Here is a 14,661-nt window from a genome sequence, read left to right on the forward strand (position 1 = left end):
CGGGAGGGTAGTTGCGGGATGCGAAAGCTGTTGTCAGGTTGTTGGTGTAATGCTTCAGGGATTCCGGACTGGAGCAGATTTGTTTGCCATGAAGACCTAGGCTGTAGGGAAGGGACCGTTTGATGTGGAATGGGTGGCAGCTGTCGTAATGGAGGTACTGTTGCTTGTTGGTGGGTTTGATGTGGACGGACGTGTGAAGCTGGCCATTGGACAGGTGGAGGTCAACATCAAGGAAAGTGGCATGGGATCTGGAGTAGGACCAGGTGAATCTGATGGAACCAAAGGAGTTGAGGTTGGAGAGGAAATTCTGGAGTTCTTCTTCACTGTGAGTCATCAATAGATCTGTACCAAACTTTGGGTTGGCAGGCCTGGGTAACAAAGAAGGCTTCCTCTAAGCGACCCATGAATAGGTTGGCGTACGAAGGGGCCATCCTGGTACCCATGGCTGTTCCCTTTAATTGTTGGTATGTCTGGCCTTCAAAAGTGAAGAAGTTGTGGGTCAGGATGAAGCTGGCTAAGGTAATGAGGAAGGAGGTTTTAGGTAGGGTGGCAGGTGATCGGCGTGAAAGGAAGTGCTCCATCGCAGCGAGGCCCTGGACGTGCGGGATATTTGTGTATAAGGAAGTGGCATCAATGGTTACAAGGATGGTTTCTGGGGGTAACGGATTGGGTAAGGATTCCAGGCATTCGATAAAGTGGTTGGTGTCTTTGATGAAGGATGGGAGACTGCACGTAATGGGTTGAAGGTGTTGATCTACGTAGGCAGAGATACGTTCTGTGGGGGCTTGGTAACCAGCTACAATGGGACGCCCAGGATGATTGGGTTTGTGAATTTTAGGAAGAAGGTAGAAGGTAGGGGTGGGGGGTGTCGGTGGGGTCAGGAGGTTGATGGAGTCAGGTGAAAGGTTTTGTAGGGGGCCTAAGGTTCTGAGGATTCCCTGAAGCTCTGCCTGGACATCAGGAATGGTATTACCTTGGCAAACTTTGTATGTGTATTTGGTTGAATCTGGGAGTGGGGCTGAAGGTGAGGCCTTTGGATAGGACAGAGGTTTCAGATTGGGAGAGAGGTTTGTTGTTTGGTTGAATCTGGGAGTGGGGCTGAAGGTGAGGCCTTTGGATAGGACAGAGGTTTCAGATTGGGAGAGAGGTTGCCGCCACTCATACCTCACCTGTCATTCAACAACATCTTTGCCTCTGCACTTCTGCCTCGACTGACATCTCTGCCCAAACTCTTTGTCTTTAAATGTGTCTGCTTGTGTCTGTATATGTGTGGATGGACATGTGTGTGTGTGCGAGTGTATACCCGTCCTTTTTTCCCCCTAAGGTAAGTCTTTCCGCTCCCAGGATTGGAATGACTCCTTACCCTCTCCCTTAAAACCCACATCCTTTCCTCTTTCCCTCTCCTTCCCTCTTTCCTGATGAGGCAACAGTTTGTTGCGAAAGCTTGAATTTTGTGTGTATGTTTGTGTTTGTTTGTGTGTCTGTCGAGCTGCCAGCACTTTCATTTGGTAAGTCACATCATCTTTGTTTATATATATATAATGGTCAGAATCAGATCAGCCCCTTTCCTAACTTGGACATTTAAAATTTCTTTGTAGTTAGGGTATGAAATTGCTAAGATTGATTTGAAATTCCCCATATGTGTTGACATTATTTTAAGGTTAAAATTTTTGCATGTTTCAACAAGCATTTGGCCATTTTGGTTTGTCCATTTATGTGCAGGAAATCCAACCACTGTTTTCTTATATTTTTTTCTCTGTACCTGATTGAACATTAAAATCAGCCGTTATGTAACTACTTCAGGTTTTTTTTGGGTTATCCTCATTGAGTGGCACATGGGGATTAATTAAGGTGTATGCTTTATTGGTGCATTTAAAAGAAATTGTCATTGGTCTATTGTTAATGGGTTTTATCTCAGTTATTGAATTTAAAATATTTTTGGAGACTGCAAAAGCAACTCACAGATGGGGTGTACTATTAAGTATTCTTTTATTAGTTTTACTTTTAAAAAGATAATAATTGCCAAAATCCATGGTGTTATTGTCTGTCATGTGTTTCTTAAAGTACTAAAATTTAAATCTTCTGTTCTTTTATTTTATGTCCCAGTTTATGAAGTACTTTTGGTTGCAAAAGTGTGTGTGTGTTAAGTGCTGCAAAAAAGTATTTGTTTTGGTTTTAAGTTGGTCAGAGGACTCCAACTTCCTCTGTTGAATCACATTTTAACTTGGCCACCCCAGAATCTGAAAGACCAGTTGAGCTGGTGATACTGGCAGTGGACTGATCAATTTGGATAATATTGTGGTTATCAAAATGCTCCACAATGATGGTACCTGAAATCAGGTGGGAGAGAGTAGACTCATTGAGTGAACTCATAGTGTTAATACTGGAAGGGTTAGTTCCAAATATACTCGTAAATTTCAGCCATGCCACTGGTGAGCAGACACACCACTTTGCCGCTCATCCAGACTAGAATAATTTCTACATCCTTCCCCAGGTCTGTGACTACCAATTAGCATCCTTGGGACTGAATAACGTGGTGCCCACAATGTCCCCACCATTTCCGAAGTAGTATTCCACTGGCGACACAATAAATGAAATATCTTCGTCCATCCGTAGGCCATATCTACTCCCAACCTCTTGCAGCATCTGTCATATCCCCACGGAAGGCCCAGGTATGAGACTTGTCATATGCAGCCAACCAATGCATCCTATTTCAGTTCAGTCACAGGTGCATCTTTCCCTATTAGAGGTAGGACCTCCTATGAAAGCAGTGCACAGTCTTTTACATGGACATTGCCATCAAGCAGTTGTCAACCTGAATGAATATTGACCTTGAAACTGAGACTAGGTGCAGAGCTAACCACACTGTGGCTGTAGATGTTGCTGAGCACAAGATCCATAACGTCATTGTGGTTGCATCCAAAATTTTGTCACCTGGACACTCTAAAAACACTCCCTTTGCTGCCCCCTCCTCTTCTGGAGTACCAGATTCTCTGAACTAACCCCTATCCCACAGCCACCTTCAGCTCTGTTCCCACTTCCTCCAGCTCTCTGATTTTGTACTCACATCATTCTGTACTCAGTCTCTCTTCCTCAGTTATATCTACCTCACTCAACCCACCCCTCCATAACATCATGTGCCTGCACCATGGCGAGCTTGCCAGTGGGACATTCATATATCATCCCTTGCTGCCTCTCCTTCCCAGTCCACAGCCAGCCTCCTCTCCTCCATGTCCCCACCTCCTTTCTTCTCTTACCAAAATCAGCTGACACAACCCATAAACCCAATCAGTTTTCTACTATTTAGCACAGTAACACTATGATATTACTGAGAGAGAGAGAGAGAGAGAGAGAGAGAGAGTGAGTGAGTGAGTGAGTGAGTGAGTGAGTTTGCGTGTGTGCGCATGTGTGCACGTGCGTGTGGGCATGCGCGCGCTTTATGCTTTAGCACAGTAAAAATGTGATATTACATAATTTTAAGTAATCCAGTTGTATTGCATTTATATGTTATGTACAACCTTGACTGCTTTCCACATCCTGCAGACACCTCTTCAAGGGATCCATGGAATATGAGTGATGTAATGTTACCTTATCTTTCTTTACAGAATTTGTGGCCCTATTTCTATACAGAAAACATTTATATCAGAATTTCATTGTGCGAAATACAGAACAAGGGTACTGATGGCGTCTGGACTCTTTGTAGCTCTTTCTACAATCGTCATTCCAGGTGAAAGAAACACTTAATATGGTACTAGAAATAGATAGGTGACTATATTAAATTATCATCGTTTTTACACTAAAACAGTTTTCTTGTACATGTGGTCTGATTTTCTTTCTTTTTTCGCAATTTGTTTACAAGGCTGCTACTCATTTTAAAGATGCACTGACAAGCCAGAAAAATTAACACTGAGGCCAGTTAAATGTAACAGGAGTGTCATTAATAATTTAATTAATGAATTGAATTTCATAGATAGAATTCAGGAATTTGGAATGAGTAAAAAACAGAATTGTAGCAACTTATGTCATAAACTGTGTTAACAATAAACTTCACTATACTATGTAGTGCTGTTTGTGCTCACGCCATCAAAATTGTTTAACACAGTAAACTACAAGAAAACCTCTACACTGAAAAATGCTGCAGTTTCCTCTGTTATATTATTGATTTTTTGGTGGTCCAGCTTTATCACACACTACAAATTGTACAAGTGATGTTGGACAGGCCAAAATGAGGATACAGTTACATTTAATTTCAGAAAAATGAAATGAAAGTAAGTAGGTACATATTTTTATAATTTAAGTCTATCAGTAATTGTTTAAGGACAGGTTGAAATAAGGACACACTAATACGTAGCATCAAATAAATAACTACACAAACTAACATTATGTAGCTATTCTTTCAACCTAAGTTTATCAGTAATTAATTCTAAATTTACTCTCTGACTCCAAATTCTTTGACACCAGCTGTATTAGCCAATTAGTAACATATGAAAAATTGTGCCAGACCAGGACTCAAACCGAAATTTCCCACTTATGGTGAGCGGTTGTCTTAACCAGTTCGGCTATTTGTGCATTCTCTTTGAACTTAACCAAACCTCCACATGTCACATTGTATACATCTTCATTCAGTAGCCCACTTTATTCATCACCTAATGCTTGCCTACATTATTTATTGGATTCCTACTCAGGGGTAATGATATTACAAGGAATCGAGACCAGTGTTGTCATCATCACTAATAGGTAGGAGATCCATACCTAATTCAGCTGATGTGAAAGAATTTGTTGTCAGTGAATGAATTTCAAATCATTTCGTACAGCTTTGGATCATCAACAATGTCTGTTCTTTCAGGCATGCAAGTAAGTATTATCAGTGATTGTTAAAGTAACATTTATTTCTACAAATTCAGAAATTCCCATGCAGAATAGAAACAGTGATTTACTAGAAGTATTATTTCAGTCATAGCTATTACTTTTAAACAACTGTAGTATTCATGTATTTCAGAATAAAATTCATTCATCAGTTGCAATACAACTAAATTTTATTCTAAAGTATTAGAAATATCTTTAGTTTCATTTTAAATATTTGATATATAGAAACACCAACAACAATAGCTGAGGTATACATGCTGACATCGCAAACAGAAAATGGAAGCAAAAAAAGAGAGAAAGTATATGAGGGTACTGAACAGGTAATTCAGTATGTAAAGGGAGATGATAATCTAATAGCAATGAGGGATTGGAATGCGGTTTGCAGTCATAGGGGAAGGAATAGAAGATAGGGATATTAGGGAATAGGGGCTTGGTAGCAGCAGTGAGAGGGGAGAAAGATTAATTGAGTTCTGCAATAAATATCAGCTAGTAATAATGAATACTCTGTTCAGGAATCACAAGAGGATGAGGTATACGTGGAAAAGGCCAGGAGGTATGGGAAGATTCCAGTTAGATGTATCATTGTCAGACAGAGATTCTGAAATCAGATATTAGATTATGGGGCATACCCAGGGGCAGATATGGACTCAGATCACAATTTAGTAATGATGAAGAGTAGGCTGAAGATTGACACTAATCAGGAAAAATTGATGCATGAGATACAGAAATATTAAGAAATGATGAGATAAGTTTGTAGTTCTCTGCGAGCATACTGCAATAATGAATAGCTCTGTATGCAGTTCAGTTGAAGAGGAATGGGTATCTCTAAAAAGGGCAGTTTCAGAAGTTGGAAAGAAAAACTGATGTACAAGTAAGGTAACTGTGTAGAAATCACGGGTGACAGAACAAATACTTCAGCTGATCGATGATAGAAGGAAGTACAAAAATGTTCAGGGAAATACAGGAAAATAGAAATACAAGTCACTTAGGAATGAAATAAATAAGAAGTACAGGGAAGCTAAGATGAAATGGCTGCATGAAAAATAAAAAAAGAAGTGGTTGTCAGGACTGACTCAGCATATATAAAAAACAGAACAACCTTCGGTGATACTAAAAACAAAGGTGGTACACTGAGAGTGCAATGAGAATTCCTCCATTAAATGCAGCAGAGGGAGTGGGTAGATGGATTAAGTCAAATGAGGCAGAAGGTATAGATGACATTCCATTGGAATTTCTGAAATCATTGGTATAAATGGCAACAAAACAAATTTTCATGTTGGCATGTAGAATGTAGGAGACTGGCAGTATGCCATCAGACTTTCAGAGACTGAGCAAGGTGGCACAGTGGTTAGCACACTGGACTCGCATTCAGGAGGATGTGATTTAGGTTTTCTGTGATTTCCCTAAATTGCTCCAGGCAAATGTTGGGATGGTTCCTTTCAAAGGCTATGGCCGACTTCCTTCCCCATCCTTCCCTAATCTGATGAGACCAGTGACCACGCTGTTTGGTCTCCTCCCACAAAAAAGCCAACAGACTTTCAAAATAACATAATCCATACAATTCAGAAGATTGCAAGAGGTGACAAGTGCGAGAATTATTGCACAACCAGCCTAACAGCCCATGTGTCCACGTTACTAACAAAAATAATATACAGAAGAATGGAAAAGAAAGTTGAGAGTCTGTTATTTGATGATCAGTTTGGCTTTAGAGAAGGTAAAGCCAACAGAGATGCAATCCTGATGTTGCAGTCGATAATGGAAGTGTGACTGGAGAAAAATCAAGACACGTTCATAGGATTTGTCGACCTGGAAATAGTGTTCGACAATGTGAAAAGGTGTAATATGTTAGAAATTCTGAGAAAAATAGGGGTAAGCCATAGGGAAATATACAATGTGTACAAAAACCAAGAGGAAACAATAAGAGTGGAAGACCAAGAACGAAATGCTCAGATTAGCAGTGGTGTAATACAGGGATGTAGCCTTTCGCCTTGACTGTTCAAACTATACATTGAAGAAGAAATGATGGAATTAAAAGAAATGTTCAAGAGCTGGATTAATATTCAAGGTGAAAGGATATCATGGTAAGTTTGACTGATGACATTTCTATCCTCAGTGAAAGTGAAGAAGAATTATAGTATCTATTGAATGGAATGAACAGTGTAGTGAGTACATAACATGGATAGAGAGTAAATTGAAGGAAGACGAAAGTAATGAAATGTAGCAGAAATGGGAACAGTGAGAAACTTAACATTATGAATGGTTATCACATAGTAGATGAATTTAAGGAACTCTGTTATCTAGACCGTAAAATAACCAATGATGAATGGAGCAAGGAGGACATCAAAAGCAGACTAACATGGCAAAAAGAGGATTCCTTGCCAAAAGAAGTCTTCTAGTATCAAACATAGACCTTAATTTGAGGAAGAAATGTCTGAGAATGTACATTTGGAGCACAGTATTCAATGGCAGTGAAACATGGACAGTGGGAAAACTGTAACAGAACAGAATCGAAGGATTTGAGATGTGGTGCTACAGAAAAAATGTTGAAAATAAGGTGGACTGATAGGACAAGGAATGAGAAGGTTCTCCACAGAATCAGTGAGGAAAGGAGTATGTGCAAACAATGACAAGAAGAAGGGATAGGATGTTAGGACATCTGTTAAGACAACAGGGAATAACTTCCATGATACTAGAGGGAGCTGTAGAGGGCAAAAACTGTAGAGGAAGATGAAGGTTGGAATACATCCAGCAAATAATTGAGGATGTAGGTTACAAGTGCTACTCTGAGATGAAAAGGTTGGCTTAGAAGATAGACATGTTTGGCTAGGAATTCATGGCGGGCTGCATCTGACCAGTCAGAACACCGATGACAAAAACAAAAAAGCAATTTTTATTTCCTCATGTATCTTATTGTGCAGTACAACAACAGTGCTAACTATGCACACCTGACGGCAAGATGATCTGGAATATATTTGTCTGCTACTGTTGACTTAATATTGACTGGAATACATAGCTGTTTTAATAGAAATTAATTTTCTAACCTGTAAATACAGTGGCCTACTTTCAGTGCATTATTATTTATCATGCAGCTTTACAATTAATACTGGTAGTTGTAATTTGTCTAACAGAGTTTTCAGTCCTTAATTCTAGATATTCAGATAATTTGTAGAAATATCAGCTACTTAGGTCCGTTTTTGATTGTCTTTTGAACTGTTAGAGGTTTCCAATGTCTCCCTGTACATTAGATGGGACTCTAGACAACGAGGCAAACCGTACATCAAAATTATTTCTGCGTCTTCGATTGCGACTGTTAATATCACAGTTAAGCAGAAACTATTTTTTTTATCATCAATCACAAGAATCATAAAGGGGAGAATGTAGTGAAAAAGAGTATAAGAATTGTAGAAGCATTGAAAAAGTCTGTACAGGACATGCATTTACCTACTTTACACAACATTCTTACTGCTTGTTTCTGATGAATAAATATTTTATTAGCACTGGCCCCGAAGATTATTTCACAAGACAAAAAGGGAACGAACATATGCAAAAACAAGCCAATGTTTTTGTCTTCAGATCAACACACTGAAAAACAGCCTGAACTCTGATCTTTTTCATTTTAACCTGTTGTTCAGTTAACCCCAAAGAATGTTACATACAGTCCTTCATTTAGTGTATGACCACCATTAACGTCTACATCTGCCGGTAGCAGAAATTTTCAAACTACAGTATAACTCCACTTTTATGTTCCCAGAATTAGCATTTTCCCTCCATTTATGACATTTTTTGTCACTAACTTCAAATTTCCTATGTTCACTATGTTAATTCTCACCTGTTTTTATTTTAACATATCAGTAATTTTGCCACAATTTACGTTTTATGGAACACTGTTCGTGGAGGAAAAAAACTGGCATGATTGACATAAAATGATGCAAGCACTGCGTTTGCCTTCAAGTAGTGTTTACACTTTACATATGTTATATGTTTAACTTTCTTGGCACCAGGGTGCTCTGCTTAGCAAATCATAACTCGGAACAAATTGTGATTTGTATCTTGCCGCTGCAAACCACAATTCGGCGTGGTCGCTGATGGGAGTAAGTATTTTGATAGAAGCCGGAAGAACACGCAACTTTGGAGAAACATTCATTTGTTTTGAGTCGATACCAACTTTGTCTGTCAGTACTGTGTGCTACAATAAGTAGTACCCTTACTTTATAGTATCTGCATCGTTATGGCATCAACTTGCACCCTATAATAATGATCACATGCAGAGGATATCCATTTTCCAGTATTTGTAACTTGCTAATATACGGTAGTTTTCTTCATGGTTTGTATACGCATTGTACAGTGTTGTTTGCTATCTAAGGTTGACATCATGAAAAGCCTGTTCCTACAACCGAAGTGAGTCAATTTCAGTCGACACAGCCACTCTCGACAACTGCCTTGTGATGTGTTTGTGTTTGTTACTTTGTTTGTGTGACTGTGTGTACTGTTCGTATCCTTGTGTGAAGTGATTGAAGTCTGTGGTTAGTTGTTTCTTTCACGTTGTTGTTTTCTGCCGCAGTTTAAGATGGAAAACCCTTTCTATGGAAGAAAAAGTAAAAATTCTGGAAAGAGGTGAAGCTCACCGTGGAACACTTGTTGCATTAGTACAGAGTTTAGGAATACCCATATCTACATTGAACACTATCGTGAAAAACAGAGAGACCATTTTGGAAAGTGAAGCAACGGAGGCCCAAATTCCAAAAAAAATGAAATATGCCAGCTATTTGAAATACGCAGAAATGGAAGAAATTAAAAAGAACTGGTCTCAGTCAACACGTGTATAGAATTTTCCACTAAACCATATGATGTTGCACAAAAAGGTGCTGAAAGTCACCAATGTACTTCGGATCGAGGACCTCACAGCATCAAATGGGTGGATAGATAGATTCAAGAAGTGGTACAATGTAGCGTATAAAACTGTATGTGGTGAAGAAAGCATTGTGGACATGAAATCTGTAATGGAATGGCAGAGTGGCAGGTTACAAGAACTTTTGGAACAGTATAAACTGAAGGATATCTTCAATATTGGCGGAACAGGTCTCTTTTTACAGCATATTGCCAGATAAAATGCTTGCCTTTAAACGCAAAAACTCCCACGGAGGTAAACACAGCAAAGCCTGTCTGACAGTAATGTTAGGCGCAAACACAGATGGTTCTGAAAAAATTAAACCTTTTGTGATTGGCATATGTAAAAAACCATGGTGTTTTAAAAACATAAAAACACTACTAATGAACTACAGTGCCAACAAAAAAGCGTGGGTGATGTCAAAATTATTCACGAAACAATTACATTGTCTTGACGCAAGAATAGGTACTCACAACAGAAAAGTTCTCCTGTTAGTGGGTTGTTGCCCCGTGCATCCCACTAAACTGCACAAGCAAATTACAGTATTTGGATTTGGGTATCATCTATGCCTTCAAAACACACTATAGGAAGGTGATTGTGCAGAAGGCATTAACTTTTTAAATTGTCAATTTTAGATGCTTTGCATTATATTGTGAAGGCATGGACAGAAATTACGGCGGCTACCATCTCCAATTGCTTCCAAAAAGCGGGATTCATCAAAGCTGACGACAGAAATGTATCTGACGCACGAGACGTGAGTGTTAGTGACAGTGGTGAAAAACTGCTTGCTTCATCATGGGAAAAACTGCAACTTTAGTATCCAGTTCAGGATTTCTTACACATTGACGACAACGTTGTCACTGTAGAATGTGTTTCTGTTGATGAGTTGATGACGTTATCAACTTTCTGCATTTTTTGTGTGAAAGTGACTGACAGTGATAGTGATGAGGACAATGAGGTTCCCTCATTTGCAGTTATTAATGCAACAGTGGAAACAATTAAAAAATATACTTCAGCTGCAGATGTTAATGACAAAGTTTCCCATTGTGTTTACAGACTCCAAAACCACATTGAAAAAATGGGAATACAGAAGCATCTGATTCCACCTGTCTGCTTTGACCCATGATGTCACCAATATGGCGGAAATGACCATTCTGAACGTCTCCAATATGGCGCCTATGACGTCATTACATAAACACGACAACAAACACGAAAATACATATAAAACCAACAAACACATCTCCCTCCAAAACTATAATCAAACTAATGGGACCAGTGCAGGAAATTCGGGGTTTTTCGGTGGGAACAAATTAATATAAACACATACAGACACGCACCACGATCCCAAACCACAAAAAATGATGACATAAAAACACCACAAAATTCCCAAATTCTGTTACACTAACAGTATCGACAGGAATCGGTCACTTCCCTTCACCTACATAGCTCAACCTTAATTGTCAATACCACTAACTAGAAACCAACTATTCCAAAAATTATAATCACACCGCAACTGTTGATACCACAAAACCAATGTCTAAAACAACAAAAATTGGAATTGGACACTTCCCTTGACCTATATAGGTCAACAGCAGCTCACGATACCAAAACATACGTAGCTATGACACATTGGAATCGAACACTTCCCTTGACGTATATAGGTCAACAACAACTCATGATACCAATACATTTCCTTGAGGGACCCCAATATTGATATATTGTGGATCAGATATTTGTTTCTCAATGTACTTTGATCCACTGGAGACGTGTGATCTCTACTGACTGTACTCTGTTTTCTAGATATGAATGAAACCATTTGAGAACCACTCCCCTTACTCCTAGTGCCTCTAATTTATGTGACAGCTTCTGGTGGTCAACTGTATCAAATGCCTTAGACAGGTCTAGGAAAAGGCCAGTTACATAGCTGTTCTCATCTAGTCCTTCTAAAACTGTTTTTGTAAATTGTGCTATTGCAGATTCTGTACCTCTACCAGCCCTGAAACCATGCTGGTCATTGCAGAGGAGGTTGAATTTACTTAGATAGCTCAAAAGCCTGTTTTTCATTATTGTTTCTATCACTTTGGAAAAGCAAGACAATAGAGGTATTGGTCTGTAGTTCTCAATGTTTTCTACGTCACCTTTCTTGGGAACTGGTAAAATTTTGGCATGTTTCAGATAGTCAGGGAAGCAACCATTTTTGAATGATTCATTTATGATTTCTGTTCGTGGAGCTTTGATACCATTTATCCATTTTTTCAGCACACACATTGGGATTTCATCTAAACTTGCTGAGTTTTTGTTCTTTAATTGCTTTACAACATTGCATACTTCCTCGTCAGTAGTTGGAAGCAATACCATTGAGTTTGCTATATGCTTCTGTATTGGTTGATTAGCACCTTTTGAAAAAATTTTCTGTAAGTTCGTTGCAATGCTGCTAAAGTAGGTATTCACATAATTTGCTAATTCTTTTGGGTTACTTTCTAAGTTTTCCTTGTTCCTTCCTGATTTGTGTGTTTGTACCTCTCTGCTTCACAGTTCCTGTTTCTTGTTTCACTACTGCCCATGTAGCTTTACTTTTATTATTGGCTAAATTTATGAACCTATTGTTGGCTGATTTTTTTTGCAGTGTTGAGTATCTTCCTGTGGATCCTTTTGTAGTTTTTGTAGTAGTGCAAAAAAACTGGATCACTATTGTCCTTTTTAACGGAGTTGAGGTATTTACAAGTTTGAGCACTTTTTCTAATTCCTTTAGTAATCCGTTTATTGTTGGTGGGTGTTCCAATGGGAAATAATGCTTTGGGGAATGTTTCTTCAAATTTTAATTTAAACTCAGACATAAAATTGGAGAACTTGCTATTCACTTTAGTTTCTATGTATACTCCTTCCCAACTTTCATGTGCTAACTTTAAGGAAAACTCTTGCAAAGCTGATGGAGAGTAGACTCTTTTATATACATGCAGTTTTGATTCTTTTTTACACAAGCTTTTATTTTTATAAGCTGACATAGATGGTCAGACAGTCCCAGATTTTTGACAAGTACATCAGTTTTCTCTGCCTACATCTGTAGCTACATGGTCAATGGTAGATGATGAATGTGTGGTTATTCTTGTTGCACAGTTGACTAGTGATGATAGACCAAAACTATGTAGGATATTCATAAATGTGTTACTGGTGTCATCCGTTTTAGTTGTATTTATGTTAAAGTCCCCAAACAAAAGGATATTATGTTTCAGAGTCAACGCTAGTTCTAGGCTTTGTATAAGTTTTGAAAATAATATCTCTAAATTACCACTGGGAGAACGATATTCACATAATATAGTTAGTTTCTTAGGCATATTTATAGCAACTATCTCTATTGCTGACACTTCAAACTCTTTGTCTACACTTAGCATGATAATATCATTTTTGACTTTAAATTCAATGTCATTCTTAACATAAATACATGATCCTCCACGTTTCATTGCGTTTCTGCAATAAGAACATGCTTGGAGATATGAGGGTAAAGTAATATATAAGATTTCACTTTCTTTACACCAGTGCTCTGTAATACAGATAACAGTGCTGCCTGAGATTTGTAACTCGACTTCCAGCTGTTGCACTTAGTTTTTTACACACTGAATATTTTGGTGGAGTAATGTTAGGCATATAATGTTACTTATCTTGGTGGCTTCTTTTTCGTCGTATCCGCAATTAAAAAATCCTTCAGATGGAAAGGTGGTGTCCTTCTCCGTCTACTTGCTGCCCCATGGATGGTTGTTTCCATGTCTGCTGCTGCTCCTACTGTTGCTGGGATTTCTGTTGTTACTGCTGTCTGTGATGCTGCTGTTGATGGTGATGCTGTTGTTGGCATTTTTGCTTCAATTATTGTTTGTACTGCTGTATTTTGTGTAACTGCTATTGGTTGTGTTTGTTCTGCTGCTTTTTTTGTTGCTGGCATCATCTGTGATGAGATGGCTTCTCCGTTTTTAGTTGATACAATAATAGGCATGATGTTGTTTCTTGTGTACATCATCTCAGCCATCTCATTTATTCTGGAACCTATGAACTTTTTCCCATGAATATTTAAATGCCTACCGTGCCTGGTGAAGTCTTTCATTTCCAAGAATTTCACATCTAGGAAGTTTGTGTTTCTATATGCTTTGCATATTTTGCGAAATTGCTTGTTGGCCTTAATAATTTCCTGGTTGACAAATGACGTTTCTATTAGGTCATATCTGTGTGGTATTCCAGTCACTATTACACTTTCATTTTTCACTATATCTACTTGCTTTAGATTTTCCAGAAATTCTACATATTTTCTAGCTGCATTTATATCACAGTAAAGCTCATGTAACACATTTAGTTCAATTCTGGCACTGCAAATTTCCATTGCTACTGGAGACCGTTACACAGTTGACCACAATCGTATGAGATTTTATCAGAGTTTAATTTCACAAAACAACTTGAGTGGTACCATTTATGCGTTAGTGAGCATGCTCTAACACCTTTTTTCACTATAATATCACATGAACAACACTTTACTCATGATAATAACTCAAAATTTATGGAGCAATTTACCACAGTTTGTCAGCTAATAATAAGGATGCTGATGAGTTTGTAAGCTAGATATAGAAGATAATAGAGAAAGAAGATTTATATATACACACACACCACAGGTGTGATGTCAACCAGACTTGGTACACATACCACTTATTGTCTGGAAAGAAGTACTGAAGGGGCAAGAACCACCTTCCATTGGTCTGGGGGTGGGGGTGAAATAGGAGATGGACAGAGAGAGCACAAGACAGGAAATGGGGAGAGAGAGAGAGAGAGAGAGAGAGAGAGAGAGTGAGAGAGGAGAGGGAGGAAATGGGGGAGAGGCGGGTAAGGAGATGGAGAGAGGGGGGAGGAGATAGCCAGAGAAGGGA

At 38.7% G+C, this 14,661-nt stretch overlaps 1 protein-coding gene across 2 annotated transcripts in view; it reads left to right on the top strand.

The window, feature by feature from the left end:
* Positions 1 to 14,661, top strand: part of LOC124798517 (synaptic vesicle glycoprotein 2C-like) — a 525,025-nt gene that overhangs the window by 374,073 nt on the left and 136,291 nt on the right. For both annotated transcript variants that reach the window (XM_047261962.1, XM_047261963.1), the window contains exon 5: positions 3,606 to 3,727. In XM_047261962.1, the coding sequence (XP_047117918.1) occupies positions 3,606 to 3,727 (122 nt within the window). The remainder of the gene's footprint in view (positions 1 to 3,605; positions 3,728 to 14,661) is intronic.

The sequence above is a fragment of the Schistocerca piceifrons genome, chromosome 5, assembly GCF_021461385.2.
Source record: "Schistocerca piceifrons isolate TAMUIC-IGC-003096 chromosome 5, iqSchPice1.1, whole genome shotgun sequence".
NCBI classification, from domain to species: domain Eukaryota; kingdom Metazoa; phylum Arthropoda; class Insecta; order Orthoptera; family Acrididae; genus Schistocerca; species Schistocerca piceifrons.